Here is a 15,911-nt window from a genome sequence, read left to right on the forward strand (position 1 = left end):
AGATGCCATGATTAAATCGAGTTGGGTAGCCTGCGGCGTCGAGTCGTGGTGCTGGTGGCTTGAGGCTGGCTGATGTATCAGGAGAGAGCTGCGTGGTGGGACGGATCGAGGCTTCGCAGGCGAAACCCGCTGGGACACAGCATGATTCGGTAATTGTCAGTGAAGAGGAAGCGCAAGCAAGAGCACCAGCGAAGAGAGACGGGCTGACAGAAAGGAAGTTGAAGCTTCTCACAGTGATGCCGCTCGGACGTCCCCGAGTCGGCTTATCTCCGCAATCTCCGGCGGGAGACCCTCGCACCGCCGTCTTCCACGCCGACCGCACAACGCGCCCGCCTCCCTACAGACCACCCACTCCTCCGAAGCCACGAAGCCTCCATGTGAGCTCTGATCGCGACCTCAGCTACTTCCACGCGCTTGCAAACGGTGAATACTCTCCGCGATCCCATACTGATCCGCCCGCAACCCTCGCTCTACACCTCTTCCGCGGCACCGACACGCATCTCTTTCCCATCGCCGAGCGCCTCACCCTCGGCCCTGCAACAGGCGCACCCTACTATGCTGCACGGGCGACGCCGAGCACGCTGAGTGCGTCGGAATACAATACCCTGATCGTGTCGCGGAGACATGCTCTCCGGCTGGTCAGTGAGGATCTCTGCGTGGCGGAAATCCGGCCACGGTTGAACCTATTTGCGCAGGGTGTCCACGACATTGGGAAGATATCGTGCAGGCAGGAAGAGTATGTGGTGACATGGAGCAATGGCACAATGGGGCCTCTGGACGGCTGCTGGTGTCTTTGGCAACGAGGGAGGGCCGTGGCCCAATTTTATGAAGAGAGAGGCTTCAACGGGCTCGACGAGGACCCGGCAAAGGGCATTATCTGGGTAAGCACACTCAGAGCTATCTCTCGTCAGGTTTCACTGACTATCTCTAGGTGAAAGCTCCCTGCGATCTAGACACCCGCGAATTCGGCCTTCCTGCCTTCAACGATCCGCGCACGGAAGACAATTTGGCGTATCTCGATTTCGAGACTGACGTCCCTCTTTTCGTATCATCGAACTCAGAAGCGCATGGATTGATGGACGTCATCGTAGCTGCGCTATTCATGTTGCTTACGGTGACTACAAGGAAAGCAGCTGTGATCCGGCGTCAAGAAGAAGCCGTATGGCAGCATGGCGGCCCGCCTCCAGGGTACGCAAGGTGAATTATTCTCTTGCGCACGCTCTTGCGGTAGGGAATTCTCCGGATCTTAGGGCTCGCCGTACAAGTAAGTAAGATTGGCTGTCCCATTGTACGCACCCGCGGAGGCCTCCAGGGGTAGCTGTTGCGCACGTGTTCTATCCGGAGAATTTCACACCGTGAGAGGCACGTTACCTGCGCTGTACCTCGATACCTGCTTAGCTCCGATTTCTGAATCACATGACGACGAGTTCTCCAGGACTCCGAGGCTGATTTGCCTATCCTATTTTCTGAGAAATTTAGCGAGGTCAGGACACTATCAACTCCCTTGGACAGCCCTGGATCACCCCAGCCGAAACGATTTTGTCGGTTGTAGTAAAATGGGGTGATTGCCGCTCGAATGATGCGGCCACCGTGCGGCTGAACTGTATCCACAAAAGAATGAGCTTCATCCTTGCTTAGCTTTCCTCATCTTCAGCCTCGTCTTTCTTTCAGGGTACGTTCGCTAGATAGCGTGGGACGGACTTCCAGAAGCTTGAGACTTCGGCCAAATGGACCTGGTACAATGCGTGGACAACATTGACGACCTTTCGCGTCATGGTTTCACTCTCAACGATGACGGCACACTTCAGCCCGCCTTTGACGAAAAGGGACGAATTTGCAACCCTGATCTGGTCCTACGACCTAACCTCCTCTGTTCCCGGTGCATTGAAATTGCTCGTAGACTACTCTCCAGATCTTGCGATGCCCCACCATTCTGTGGCGAACCTTTCTACGATTCCGAACGTGAGCTGCGGCAGTCAGTCATGCAGGGCTGCCACCTGTGCGCTCTATTCTGGGGACAGGGCGCGAGTATCTCGGATGGCCAAGAAAAGTTTGGCACTGCCAACACTGTTGAACTGCCTTCCGGCTCTTGGGTATCCCAATACCAGAACCGCAGGAGTTCTCTCCTACAATATCTGAGATACACGGGCCGTGCGCTATCTACACACAATTCCAGCCTAGCCATATTGCGAGGGGATGGGCTACGATACGCTGCGCACCAAGATCTAAACGCGAAATTCAATGCCTCGAATGCGTCTACAGAGACCTTTTCCGTTGCACTCTCCTGGCTCAACGAATGCCTGTACGAGCACAGGAAGTGCCGCGACATTCACCATGCAATCGCCAAGCCCCCGACACGACTTCTCGACATCGGAATAAGCGATCCAATAGTTCGGCTAGTCTATCCTACGGCACCAGTCCGCTACGTGACAGTAAGCCATCGTTGGGGTAGTTCTCGGCCGTTAACACTTACTCGTGCCAACGAAGCCAGATTGTCTGAAGGATTCTCATTCGAGGAGCTCCCGCAACTGTTTCGAGACTGCGTTATGGTGGCTCGACGACTTGGGCTCAGGCATATATGGATAGATTCGCTTTGCATTCTGCAAGACTCAACAGAGGACTGGGCTTACGAATCTGGCCGTATGGGCTACGTATACCGTGGTTCCCTTCTAAACATTGCAGCAGTCTCCGCCCGAGACAGCAGCGACTCACTATTTACCAGACGCCACCCGTTATGCACAAATTCCTGCTACCTACAGGAAGTGTCTACTCGTGCTCGGAATATTGTTCGCATTTCCGCATCGCGCAAAACTGCGCCTTCGCTGTACAACCGAGCGTGGGTCTTGCAAGAAAGACTCCTGCCAGCGCGTACACTGGAGTACACCCACGAAGGTGTCAATTGGTACTGCACAGAGGCCTTGTATGAGGGACCTAGCCAGCACCAGGATGCAAAACCTGAATGGGTCCATGCAACAGGACCATGGGGCTCCCCGTCCCTTCCTTGGAATTTCCTGCTCGATATGAAAGGGACTGAGCTCTCTCCTCCTCTACGGGAAACCGGACAACGGTACTGGATGGAGATCATCAATGCATACACAGCCATGGACTTGACCTACGAAACGGACCGTCCGTATGCACTGCAAGGGATTATCGCAACATTGCAGCAACAGACGCACCTTCGCTTTGTTGCAGGCGTCTGCAAAGACTTTCTGCCATACTCTTTGCTCTGGTGCATCCCTGGGAGGCGTAGCGTCCGTAAAGCTTCCTGTTTCGCTTATCCGTCCTGGTCGTGCGCTTATCGAAGGAGCAAACGGAGATTTGCATTGGAATGGCTCGAAGAGAGGAAACTGTCTACGGGTGCTTCCACATGCGCTGATGTCAGCATCTGTGACCAGACTCTATTCCTGCATCTCAAAGGGAGGAGCTTCGGACCTGTTATGATCCTTCCACAGCGTGGCGGGCAAGGATATGACGAATTCGGCTCTGAAGTCGTCGCTTACATTACTGCGTCCAGCCGATACACGTGGTGCCCGCGCGTCCAGCTCAACGAGTCGTTTTCAAAGCTCAGAGGAGTGCTCCAGTTAATCACGGACTACGACATATCCAACGCACTCGAGGTGGATTTGGTTATTCTGGCGTCAGGGATGTGGCTGGGAGAATTCGGGGGGCTTATCTTGACTCGAGCCGAACTGGACACGGATACTTGGGAGCGAGTTGGAATGTTTACGATTGATCGATCGGACATTGAACGGCTTGAGAAAGGAAAGAGGAGCTGGTTCGACGTTGCGCGGGAGTATCAAGTACGATGATGTTCTGCTTTTGCCTACGTCCGCACTCTACTCCTAGCAGTATAGAAAACACCGTTTGTGCAAAGGTCCATGGGCTGGTATACTAGCATGTTCCTGAGGTCGGCTGCAACACTCTAGATGTACTCCCTTCGTGTCTTGACAGGACTCAACCTCGAGTCCGGCCAATCAGTACTGTGGGACGCTTCCTCATGTCCATGGGTACCGGAAGTTCTAAGCCACGCATGAAGAAATTAAAGGTGCTGCGTCCCCACGGCGTCATCCACACACCGCATTGACGATCCATGATGTTTGAAGAGTGGCAATGAGCATCGGGAAAAGGACCATATTGTGGGGACTAACCTCATAGGAAGCGGGCGGTCACACATCATCTCCAGCCAATACCCCGACCCAGCGTGGGTATAAACAATTTCTGCGGAGCGACTGACTGACACGACAGATCTCATCATCGTGAGCGGTGAAAAGGCCCCGGCGTCCAAGCTCTCCGACGACGGTGGCTTTCTTGCCACACTGGACTGCGAAGCGCGGGAGTACAACAAACAAGGGTACACCTTCGACGGATTGGACTGCGCTGTGACAAATGCGCTATACCGGGTGCAATACCCCAGCGAACGGAGGAGAGCGGTGTATACCGCGAATCGAAGGCCGTTGCTCCGGCGCGGTGAAGCACGAAACCCGTCCACCACCCCACCCGCATCCGCAATTTCTGCCTACAAATTCTCGCATTCTGCCACCCCTTCTGCCACTCCTTCTCGACACAGCACCCACAGTCCACAATACCCAGACAGCCGCCCCAGAACAGTGGTAAACCGGAAGAAGCCAACCGTTTCGAGCGCGAGCTCCCACGACGACTATGACCCGCAACCGTCCCACTGTGTGCGGGCAGCCTCGAAGCTCGCCGCACCTGGCCCGACTCCCCCCCGCCGGAGCCCGAACTCGATAGTGCGGAACTGGACATGGTGGAACACTCCCGGATCCGAGAGGTGGCCGTCCGAATGCTCGCCAACTCGCACGCGCTATGACAGATGCTACGCATGGAATCTTGAAGACCGTCCATCAGAACCCTAACTCCGACAAGAACGTCCTAAAGCCCTTTCTCCTCGACGCGCAGGAAAAGATTGCGCATGCCGCCCAGACCCCCCTATCCGCGGGGTAGAGGTCGTTCGGCAGGCGATCGTCCAGTTTGGTGATGTACGTCTTCGGGTTGTTGTGTCTTTGGACGGTTGCGTGAGTGTCGTACTGTGAGGTGGAGAGGGCCGGCGAGGACAGCGAGAGCTGCCTATTGACGAACGCTGACGTCGACGTTGTGCACAGCACGAAGCCCGCTGCCTATCCGGTTTCGCTGGACGTCGCTGATTCAGACGCCTTTCGAAGGCTTGCGCAGGAGCACCTGCCTTCAGCCAGGGCTAACCCGGAGACTCGACGACCTTCGCTAAAGGTCTTGATCGGGCAGAAGCGTTCGCCCACCCTCGGCTCAGGCGACCAGTTCCTCAACCCACGGGGGAACAATCCTTTCAAGGACGCCCAAGCCAGTCCAGGCATCCTTCATGCGCCGTTCCCGTCGAAGACGAAGCCTCTACGTGCACCCTCACTCCTGACACAGCTGAAGGATGCTGCCGCGGCGACCAAGTTCTCCTCGGAGACCAAGCCCAAGCTGGAGAAGAAGGCACCGACGCCGCTGCTCTCGATTGACCCGAACGTTTCCGATCTCGATAGTACCAGTTCTGACGAGGATGACGAGCCCGCGCTGACAGCCCCCTCCAAACGCCGTTCTCTTCCTTTCGAGACCAAGAACAAGGACGCCGCTGGTGGAAATGGTGGAAGCCGCTTGGTGAAGCAGGAATCTTCCACCGACAAGGCTAACGATTCTCCGTCCGGGGGTTCCGTCCGCGGGACGAAGAACGCCCATATCGTTTGTCTTTCATCGCGAAACAGAGACAAATCTGACATACATCTCCGGTTTTTCAAAGAAGCCGTAGTGAAGCAAGTTTTTCTCCAGATCAAAGCCCTGCCCTTCGACCTCGAACACATCAAACTTCCAGAGGACTTTAGCCAAGAACAGCTTCGCCTGAGTCCACGCCATTTCTCGGCCCATGCAGATTCTCGGGCCGAGACTGAAAGGGTGCAGGCTCTTGAGGTGATCATTAGCAAATTCCGGGTCGTATAGCGGATGGGAAGCAGGGAGCCAGCGTTGAGGCTGGAAGCGGAGTGGCTGATGGAAGTAGTCCGGATGCCGTGCTAGAGCCCAGATACAGGACTGTACATGAGTCTACGAAATCGAAAAGTTAGTAATCATGACAATATCAAACATTTTGAGGTGAGTACGGGATAATAACAACAATAAAACATAAGAAGATGGCAAGGTCATGAAATCTATACTCACTCCTTTAGGAATGTATTGCCCATCCACCATAGCCCCCGGACTAATTCGTGGCAGACCTGTATTGTTGCTGGGAAGCATACGTAACGCCTCTTCGATACAGGCGTGAAGGTAAGACAGGGACGTCAACGGTTTCCCCGGTATGATCTCCTCGTAGCTTGAGAAACTCTCCCTGATTTCCTTGGTCAAGAGTTGATGAGTCTCGGGGTTCTCGAGTAAAAGCACGAGGACACCGTAGAACAGGTCTGCCATGGGCCCCCAACCAGCAAACATTACTTGCAATGAAACGGATCCTATATGAAGGAGCTCCTTTTTGCTTGATGGGCAGGGAGCATCTACCGGTAAGATGTAATCAAAGTAGTCTGGATGCTCCGTACGACCTCTTTGTTCTATCAGTACGCCAGTTAGTACGCACGATTCAAGGCTATGTGATTAACCTAGTTGAAACGAGATTTGCCACAAGGAGTAATTGAGTTAAGGCGCCAAGATCTCCAGAAAGAATGAAATGAAAAGGCTTCATACATACCAATACGACGGAGCACACTATGCCGTGTTGCCTTCTCCATCTGGGCAAATAGCGTGATCTTGCCGAAGGGCGCGAATAGGTACTGAAGCGGGCTGATGAGAGGGAAGCGCTTAAACACTTGAAGAACGGTCGCGAAGGAATTGAAACTGAGCAACACATCGAGATTCACCGAATCTTTCACTATTAGCTATAGTCAGTATGTTTCAGAGAAGTAAAACCTTTGGCGTATGAATAGCGGGACTTTACTGTCTCTCATCTGGTGCATCTTTTCGTTCCAAGCCAAGTCGGCCGACATATCCATAGCCAACCAATTGGTCCATCTTACTAGCGGCACGCCAATGATGTTTCGATCCATAGAGATCTCCTTCATCCTCGCCACAAAGTAGTCCATATGCTCGTGCATGATGGGCTCTAGGGTCCGCAGGAACCGAGTGCTGAACGCCGGGGCGATCTGTCTGGCTACGTTACGATGCCGTACGGGATCTTCTTCCCAGATGAGGCCACCGAGGTCCTTGCCGCGATTCTGGAAGTTGGTCTTGACGAAGACCTCCAGGTTCTTGTGCTGCGGCGAGTAGATGTCGGTGAATGCCTGGGGCGTGAAGAAAGCGAGCTCATTTGGCGCGATCCGGACAACCGACCCGTACTTGTGCAATACCTTCTCGATCGCCCAGGGCCACCTCCCGGAGAACCAGTGGTAGGCATACCAGAGGTTGGAAATGGCGGCGAGTCTCGGCCCTGGGAAATGGGACAGTGGATGAAAGTACAGCAAGTAAATAACACGCGTTAATGTATAGGCAGAGATCTATTAGAAACATTAGCCTCGATGTCTGCCTTGCGATCGGTGAAAGAGAGACGAACGGCACTGAAGATGGTGGTGGCAAGAGTGGTGGCGGTCATGCCCGAGACCTCCATGATAGACTGGAAAGCCATGCTAGGTACGCAGACTATCTCTGCAGGTTGAGTGACGAGCGAACAGAAAGTGAATGGCTCAAAGTGCAGGTTAATGTCTTGGGACACTACCTAGAGTAAAAAGCTGCTTGAGGAAAGCAGGGTGCCGCAAAACAAATGAAGGCTGCTGGGTTGGATTGGGGGCGCAGCAGCAAATTGACTCCTTAGGCGAGGGGCGCTTTCATCGTTGTGTACCGTGCTTACGGCCTGCAAGCCGATATTGCTCTGCTCCCGGCCCCTCACCCCCACCAATCATCTCATCTCACATCAGTGCTTCCCACATGCTGTCACAAAAGCTTAGCATCATAACCTTGCAGCTTCCAAGTTTCAAACAGCCCTTTTCTCCTCGTTATATTAGGAGCCGTGACCAAATAACTTGTAAGTTACCGCCCCTTTTATTAACTTTCCGGTAGACCTGCCCTTCCGACTTTCGAGGTTGGCGGGTTGGTGCCAGATGACTAGCAAGCCCACTTCCGCGATCCTTCGATGATACTTCCATCAACTCACAACTTGATCGAGAGCGGGCTCTAAAGAATTCAATCAGCACAGTATCTGTAGGGAATATGGCAACGTGGGTGTCGTCGTTGCTGACTACTGGCCCATAATAATACATCGACTAAGTCTCATATCAAGGGAAGAAGCAGATACCAGCAGCAGTGCTCTATCAACCCCAGAATTTGTAGAGAATATGCGCCGGTACGCCGCTCGTTTTAAGGTTACTAAACAGGTAAGGTTTTCGGTATAACGCGCGTTCTCCAAGCCCAGAATTATTGCGTAAATAATGGCATCCTTCATTGGTAAAGGACAACCGGTCAATCATGGTTATCACCGGCCCGTGCGTGATATGCAGCCAGGTGTATGGTTGGTGAACATTCGCTCAGACGCCACCCCGCTAGCGCTCCCTGTTCACCGGACGCAGCTGCAACCTTGCTTTGGACAGCACTTTCAGCGCATTAAGTGCGTCGCGCGACGACGAAACGGGTATGGGGCGGAGAGTGGGGTAAGAGTTTGCGCGGCACGGGCTGCAAGGCGCGTATCTGATCTGAACTACTTAGTTGCGTATATAAGCTGAACTGCTCCAAGACTATGATCTCTTTTCTTCCACCTCTGACTCTGGGACGCATAAAGTTACGAATCTATCGCCCGATCAATCTGATTCCAACCCCTTCTTAACCATCGGCGTTACCTCACGTATGCTCGAAGGCCAGTTCAATCATTTGCGGCCCTGCTGATACATGCATGCAGTGCTCCGCTAAGCTACACCATGTGCCAAAGAATGCATCCACGAGTCAAATACGCTTGCGGGCACGAAGTCGAGCAGTACCCATATATCCAGCAATGCGACGAAGCGAAGCAGCGAGGCTCAGATTGCACAAATCCTACGGATAATTACAGTTTAGGCATGTCGTCTAGGAAGGGCAAGTGCCCAGATTGTGGGTCTAATTAGGATGTGGTCGTATGCGGTGGAGTCATTGAATCTCTCCCGTCTCTGATTGGAATCATGGAAACGAAGCTGCTCGATATGGGACGATTGGTCTTGTCTAGATATACAAACCCTATGGTATGCTTCCAGCAGACTCCTTTTCCAGAAATTCGGTACATTGTGCTTTGATGTCATCCAAAACCAGCGTGTCACTTTCTAGATGTCCTTCTACGTCTGTGTGCTTCTCCAACAGAGATATAACTTCGTGTTCCACCGCCTCAACTGAATGGTAACCGCCGTGCCAACATTTCTGTGTCAAGTCGCCGAAGATAACATCACCTGCGGTCGAAGGGAATTGATTCATTATGAGTCGTCGAACTCTGATAGGCGCCTCAATATCGTGGAAGGGTTTATGCCCAAATCGGATGGTGTAAATGCAAGATGCCAGTGAGAATTGCTCACTGAGCGGGCCGGCCAAGGGAGGCTCGTAGTCTTCATTCATCTTGCAAAACGGCTCGCTCGCCACCACAAGCTGTTCGCCCCTCTTAACGGTTGCATCGAAATCCCCGAGTCTGACTTCTTCCCTAGTGCCAAGAAATATGTTTGCCGGCCGAAGATCCCCGTGGGCATAACCAAGATGCTCAATCCAGGCTAGGGCACTGGTGATTTGTTGGATCCACCGCTCTTGCGTGCTTGGACTAATGGCTGACATCGGGGATCTCTCAATACGAGTCTCAAGAGTCATTTCCTGCCGATGTAGAAAAATGCCCTCCGGAACGCAGAGTAGGGCACAGACAATATTGGGATGCCAATGTTCCATCAGAATCTGGTATATGGCCTTTTCGTTTTCCAGCCTCTTGATGCTCTCTTTCATTTCTTCTGCTTGCGCCCGCACAGGATTATCGAAGAGTGTTGGACACTTGAAGACAACATTCCGGCTGATGGCGAAAACCTGTCCGGCTGAACCTCTAGAGATAAAATTATCCGCCGAGAGAGACTGAAACGGCGTCCGTAATCGTGCAGTCATCTTCGAGCGGGATATGAGGGGAACGACGAAGACGAATCTAGCTGTATATCCGCGGAAAAGCGTTAGCCTTTGAGCAAATCATGCAGTATCATCTTCACTTACTCGGTACGAGCTCAGTGTTTGGAAAGAAGGGCAGCGAAAGTGAGAGGCTCGCAGCGGAGTTTGGTGTTCGAGATGCGCGTCGGCGGGAGGCGATGGAAGAAGCTTCGCGGGGCGTTGTTTTCGAACGCGATGTTGCGCGATTCAATTAGTCAGCGTCTGGCGCCTATCCTATTTACATCGCCACGAGTCTTTCTGTGTGGTTGGCTTGTGGATTAGCTGCAATTAGGAACAAAGTGGGCGTTTAATCGCTGCGGACTAGACTGCATATGCGTCGGGAGTTTCCTAAGGAGTTGTTAAAGTCTTCATGCCAAACGGACCCATCTGTGCCGGCGAGCGAACGGACGCTGATTGGCTAGCGCTTAATGTCTAGGCTTAGCGCCGCCTGTCCCCACGACTCTCCGCGTTCACTTCTCGCAGCCCAACTACGACGGCGACGACAATGCCGTCCCCTTCACCACCGCCTTCCCTGTGTCTCCTTAACAGCCTTTATCGTCGATTAATCCCGTCTCCTCGAAGCGAAAGCGAGAGCATGCGCCTGCTGAAACCTTCCCGCCCGTTTTGCCGTCCGAAACGCCAACGCAGTATCTAGACACGAGCGGGGTTGGCGCATATGCTTTGGGATGAGCAAGGAGAGGGCGCAGAAGGGGTTGGGTAACGCCTCGCACCATGCAGGCACTTCATTGCCTTTCCGAAGCGCTCTAGTTTAGCTGCGCCGTAATTCTAACCGCTACTATTACTAGCACACTCTTAAACAATAGACTATTAAGTAATTAAAAATTATAACGTACTTTACTAGTAAACTATCTACGCTACTAAACTACCTAAAAATACTAAGACTTTACTAAAAAGCTACTATCTTAGTTAGATTACTCTAACTCTAAGCTAATATACTTTACTACTAAATTAATTATAATATACTTTACTATTAAACTAGTTACTTTATTAAATAATCTATAATTTCTTAGTAAGAATAATTAATAAGTATTTATAAGTTTTTTTTAAATAACTAAGTAAAACCTTAATATATTTCTATAAAATTTATATATATATTCTTTATAGTATATTATACCTTATACTAAAGTTATACTAAGATATATTACGTAATTAAAAAGCTATATATATTTAACTAACTTTTAAGAAAATTCTAGTTTACTTCTAGTAAGTACTATTATATTTCTATAATAATCTATAAAACTTATAGTATATAGTATTTATAATATAATAAAAGTTTCTAGAAAACTTCTATAGCGCTAGCTCTTCTAGATATAGTATAATAAAAGATAGAAGTTTAAAAATTTTCTTTTTAGAGTTTTCTTCTTCTAACTATATATATATAGTTAATCTAGCTCTATAAACTTATTATTTTATATATTATAGTTAGTTTTAATTATATAAAGCTTACTAACTAATAATATAGTAGCTTTAAGTAGTTATTTAGGGGTAAAGTCTTTTTAGTAGTATAGTATAGAAAGATAGAAAGATACTAAAACTATTTTAAAATTATTACTTCTAAATATATATTAGACTTATAGTATATATAATCTTATAATTTATATCTTTATATAGCTAGATTATTTATATATATCTATAGTTAGAGAAGAAAACTCTAAAGAAGATTTTTCTAACTTTTATCTTTTATTATACTATATCTAGAAAAGCTAGCTCTATAGAAATTTTCTAGAAACTTTTATTAGCTATAAATACTATATACTATAAGTTTTATAGATTATTATAAAGATATAATAGTATTTACTAGAAGTAAACTAGAATTTTTTTAAAAGTTAGTTAAATATATATAGCTTTTTAATTATATAATATATCTTAGTATAACTTTAGTATAAAGTATAATATACTATAGAGAATATATATATAAATTTTTATAACTATAAATAAGAAAGTTATAGATATAGCTAAAAATCTATAGAACTTAATAAAAATTAAAATACTAGACTAAAACTTTTATAGCTAATAGAGTAATAATACTATTAAAAATAATTTATTATATCTACTATAGTTTTTATAGAATTATTATTAGAGTCTATATATATTAGAGTTATTTATATTAAGTTAATATAAATACTTTCTAGTTTATATAAAGTAAAACTAGAAAGTTAATATAAATTATAGTAGTAGATTAATATAAATACTTTTTATTTATATAAAAATATTAATATTAAGTTAATATAAATTATAGTAAAAACTAAGTTAATATAAATTATAGTAAAAACTAAGTTAATATAAATTATAGTAAAAATAATATTAGTAGATTAATATAAATATATATATAAAAATATAAAGTTAATATAAATTATAGTAATAAATTAATATAAATACTTTTTAGTTTATATCTAAAAACTAAAAATTAATATAAATTATAGTAGTAAGTTAATATAAATACTTTTTAGTCTATATATAAAAAATATAGAGTTAATATAAATTATAATAGTAGATTAATATAAATACTTTTTAGCTTATATATAAATATTAATATTAAGCTAATATAAATTAAATATTAAAATAATATAAATTATAATAGTAAGTTAGTAATACTATAAATAAGTATATTTAAGTTTTCTATAAAGCTAATATATATTTATATATATAGAATATATAAAAAGACTTTTAAAGTAAAAAAGTTAAAGATTAGACTAGTATATTAAACTTATTCTAAGTCTAAACTCTTTTTCTTTTTCTATTTTATTTATAATAATATATAATATAAAAGCTAAATTATTTTTTACTTATATAAAATAAATAGATAATAGCTATAAGTTACTTAATATACTTTATTATTAAAAGTCTTATATTATTAAAAGCTCTATAATTTCTTAGTAATAAAAATTAATAAAAATTAACTTATTTTTCTTAAATAACTAAGTAAAACCTTAATATTTTTCTATAAAAATTTATATATATATTCTTTATAGTATATTATACCTTATACTAAAGTTATACTAAGATATATTACGTAATTAAAAAGCTATATATATTTAACTAAATTTTAGAAAAAATCTAGTTTTCTTCTAGTAAGTACTATTATATCTCTATAATAATCTATAAAACTTATAGTATATAGTATCTATAACGTAATAAAGATTTATAAAAAACTTTTATAGAGCTAGCTCTTCTAGATATATATTATAAGCTATTTTCTTAACTAAGACTAGAGTTTATATTTATAAGAGAAGGTAAGAGGTATACTTTAGGCTAGAATCTTTAGTAATAAAAAGGTAGAGGTAATAATACTATAAATTATAAGTCTCTATAGTAATTTTAGTAAATAAAGTAATAACTATAAAAAGCTATAAGAAGTAAGCTTCTTCTAGTTATATATATATACTACTCTAGCTAGATTAGATACTAAGACTCTAGCTCTAGTAGATTTCTTAGATTAGGTCTAATTACTTAGATTAGGTCTAGTTTATCTAATCTATCTAATCTATATTATATAACTCTAATTATTTCTATAACTCTATATATAATCTCTTATCTTATAACTCTAGGCTTAGCTTACTATTTTCTTTATTCTAGCTAGCTAACTCTATTTCTAATTCTATAATTATAATACTTACTTCTTCTTCTAAAGTATTATTCTAAAGCTTTATTCTATTTCTAGATATAGTATTTTATTATTCTACGCTATTTCTATATAAGAGTAGTACTATCTATAGTTCTATAGTATTATATTTTTTTTTCTCTTTCTATTCTTACTATACTACCTACGCGTACTAAGTCTTTAATAGTCTACTATTACTATTATACTAACTTTATTCTATATACTAGCGCTAATATATCTAATAATTTCTATAGTACTTACTATTTCTATAATCTATATTATATTATAGAGATATTTTCTAGCTATTATTTAGAGTATATTATAAAGAGTTAGTTCTATAATAAGGTGCTAGATTAGAAAGAGATAGAGAAGCTAGATTAGTTAGTAGCTAATTTATATTCTTAGTAGTCTAAGGCTAGTCTTAAGGTAGAGTATCTTACTAAGACTTAGTAGCTTAAGCTAGATTACCTACGTACCTAGAAGGTCTACCTAGATAAATTCTAGTAGTCTATAGATACTTATAGTAAGCGCTTATAAAAGTAGTTAGAGCTAGTATAACGTTATTATAATACGCTACTTTTAAAAGATCTAGCTAATATTAAGAAGTTAGAGTAGTTAGAGTATAAGGTATAATAACTCTTATAGCTATAATCTTCTATTTCTCTAGTTAATTCTCTTTAGTTATTTAACTAGAGTTATCTAGAGAATTTAGAATTCTAGTCTCTAGATTTTAGAGTTAGTACTACTAATAAAACTCTTTAAGCTTTTTAGAATAGTTTCTAAGATTCTCTAGTAGTTTCTAGGTATCTTTCTCTAGTAGATATTCTTTCTATCTAATCTAGTACTTCTACTAACCTTATATACGCTTTTTATCTAGTATTCTTTTAACTTTAAAGTTCTAGTCTAGTTCTACTTTAGTTTATTTATTAAGTAGCGCGCTATTAGGCGCTAGCTTAAGTTTAGATTTATAGAATATAGAGTATATTTATATTATTAGTAGTAGTTTTAATCTAAAGTTAATAAGTCTAAGTTATCTATTAATTTTAAATAGTCTAATTTATAGGTAATCTAGTTTCTTACTAGATTATTTAGTATATAAGTTTTTTTATAGAATAAAAACTTTACTCTTCTTCTTAAAGGTTAGTTTTTTAATTCTTTTCTTATTTACTTATTAAGTTATTCTTTCTACTATTTTCTATAGTTTATTATAGATTATTCTTATCTAGTATTCTTTTTTCTTTACCTTTAGAGATATTATAGCTATATATATTAAGAATCTATATATTCTAGTCTTATAGCTATAATATACTTAGTAGAAAGTTATTTCTATAGTTTCTTATCTTACTATATTATATACTAGTTATACTATAGATAGTAGCTTAACCTAGTTATCTTATTTCTAGTTAATATAGTTTCTTAGATATTCTTCTAGAGTCTAGTTTATCTATTCTATTTAGCTATTAGTCTATAAGTAGAAGCTAGTTAATATTTAATTACTTACCTCTATCTAACTAAGTAATATGTTCTAGAACTTAGATATAAATAACTTATCTCTATCTATAGTAACTCTTTCTAGTATTCTATACTAGCTAAATAGTTATTAGCTTACCTTATAAGCTAGTTCTTTAGTCTTAAGAGTTTTACTAGTTAGATAGAAGTATATATACTTAGTAAATTAGTTTATAATTACTAAGATAGTATTATACTTTCTTTATAATATAAGTTTAATTAATCTAGATAGTTTTATAATAAAGTCTATAGTAACGTGTTACTATAGTACTATAGATAGTTCTAAAAGTTATAGTAGTCTATAGAGTTAGTATCTAACTACTTTATTTTATTGTGACGGTCTGGTTTGGGATTTACCTCAGGTCACATGACCTCGGGTCACGTGATCTTACCACGTGACCTAGCCTAGCGCCTTGGCGCTCGGCACCTCTGTATATAGAGCCTCTCGGAGCAGCCTTCTACTCCTCACCTTTGGATAGCTGAATTTGACCCAACCTACCCTGCTAGCACCCCTTATCCTTACAGCTCGTGGAGACAGTGCTGCCTGCAGCCGACTTACCCAGCTAGGTGTTCCAGGGGCGCTCACAGCAGTGGAGACCGCGGACCCAGCCCTCACATTATCCAAAGGTCAATA

The 15,911-nt window shown here is 43.3% G+C and overlaps 6 protein-coding genes across 6 annotated transcripts; 3 read left to right on the forward strand and 3 right to left on the reverse strand.

Annotated features, from left to right (window-relative positions):
• Positions 1 to 55: 55 nt before the first annotated feature.
• Positions 56 to 1,487, forward strand: BU26DRAFT_320473 (uncharacterized protein). Its single transcript, XM_033822051.1, has 2 exons — positions 56 to 881; positions 932 to 1,487. The coding sequence occupies exons 1-2, from the start codon at positions 237 to 239 to the stop codon at positions 1,199 to 1,201; spliced, it is 915 nt and encodes a 304-aa protein (XP_033684599.1). The 5' UTR covers positions 56 to 236; the 3' UTR covers positions 1,202 to 1,487.
• BU26DRAFT_320404 (HET-domain-containing protein) lies at positions 1,465 to 4,030 on the forward strand. The gene has a single exon (XM_033822047.1). The coding sequence runs from the start codon at positions 1,728 to 1,730 to the stop codon at positions 3,807 to 3,809; it is 2,082 nt and encodes a 693-aa protein (XP_033684600.1). The 5' UTR covers positions 1,465 to 1,727; the 3' UTR covers positions 3,810 to 4,030.
• Positions 4,031 to 5,107, reverse strand: BU26DRAFT_320405 (uncharacterized protein). The gene has a single exon (XM_033822048.1). It carries the CDS (start codon positions 4,861 to 4,863, stop codon positions 4,252 to 4,254), a length of 612 nt encoding a protein of 203 aa, XP_033684601.1. The 5' UTR covers positions 4,864 to 5,107; the 3' UTR covers positions 4,031 to 4,251.
• Positions 5,108 to 5,537: 430 nt separating this feature from the next.
• BU26DRAFT_320409 (cytochrome P450) lies at positions 5,538 to 7,803 on the reverse strand. Its single transcript, XM_033822049.1, has 5 exons — positions 7,571 to 7,803; positions 6,959 to 7,514; positions 6,713 to 6,892; positions 6,190 to 6,575; positions 5,538 to 6,075 (listed from the first exon to the last, which is right to left on the reverse strand). Exons 1-5 carry the CDS (start codon positions 7,640 to 7,642, stop codon positions 5,728 to 5,730), a joined length of 1,542 nt encoding a protein of 513 aa, XP_033684602.1. The 5' UTR covers positions 7,643 to 7,803; the 3' UTR covers positions 5,538 to 5,727.
• A 950-nt stretch (positions 7,804 to 8,753) lies between these two features.
• BU26DRAFT_519619 (uncharacterized protein) lies at positions 8,754 to 9,259 on the forward strand. The gene is made up of 2 exons (XM_033829106.1): positions 8,754 to 8,851; positions 8,906 to 9,259. Exon 2 carries the CDS (start codon positions 8,925 to 8,927, stop codon positions 9,105 to 9,107), a length of 183 nt encoding a protein of 60 aa, XP_033684603.1. The 5' UTR covers positions 8,754 to 8,851; positions 8,906 to 8,924; the 3' UTR covers positions 9,108 to 9,259.
• On the reverse strand, positions 9,120 to 10,522 carry BU26DRAFT_519620 (uncharacterized protein). Its single transcript, XM_033829107.1, has 2 exons — positions 10,213 to 10,522; positions 9,120 to 10,159 (listed from the first exon to the last, which is right to left on the reverse strand). The coding sequence occupies exon 2, from the start codon at positions 10,108 to 10,110 to the stop codon at positions 9,217 to 9,219; it is 894 nt and encodes a 297-aa protein (XP_033684604.1). The 5' UTR covers positions 10,111 to 10,159; positions 10,213 to 10,522; the 3' UTR covers positions 9,120 to 9,216.
• Positions 10,523 to 15,911: the final 5,389 nt, after the last annotated feature.

This window comes from Trematosphaeria pertusa, assembly GCF_010094035.1.
Source record: "Trematosphaeria pertusa strain CBS 122368 unplaced genomic scaffold BU26scaffold_7, whole genome shotgun sequence".
NCBI lineage: Eukaryota > Fungi > Ascomycota > Dothideomycetes > Pleosporales > Trematosphaeriaceae > Trematosphaeria > Trematosphaeria pertusa.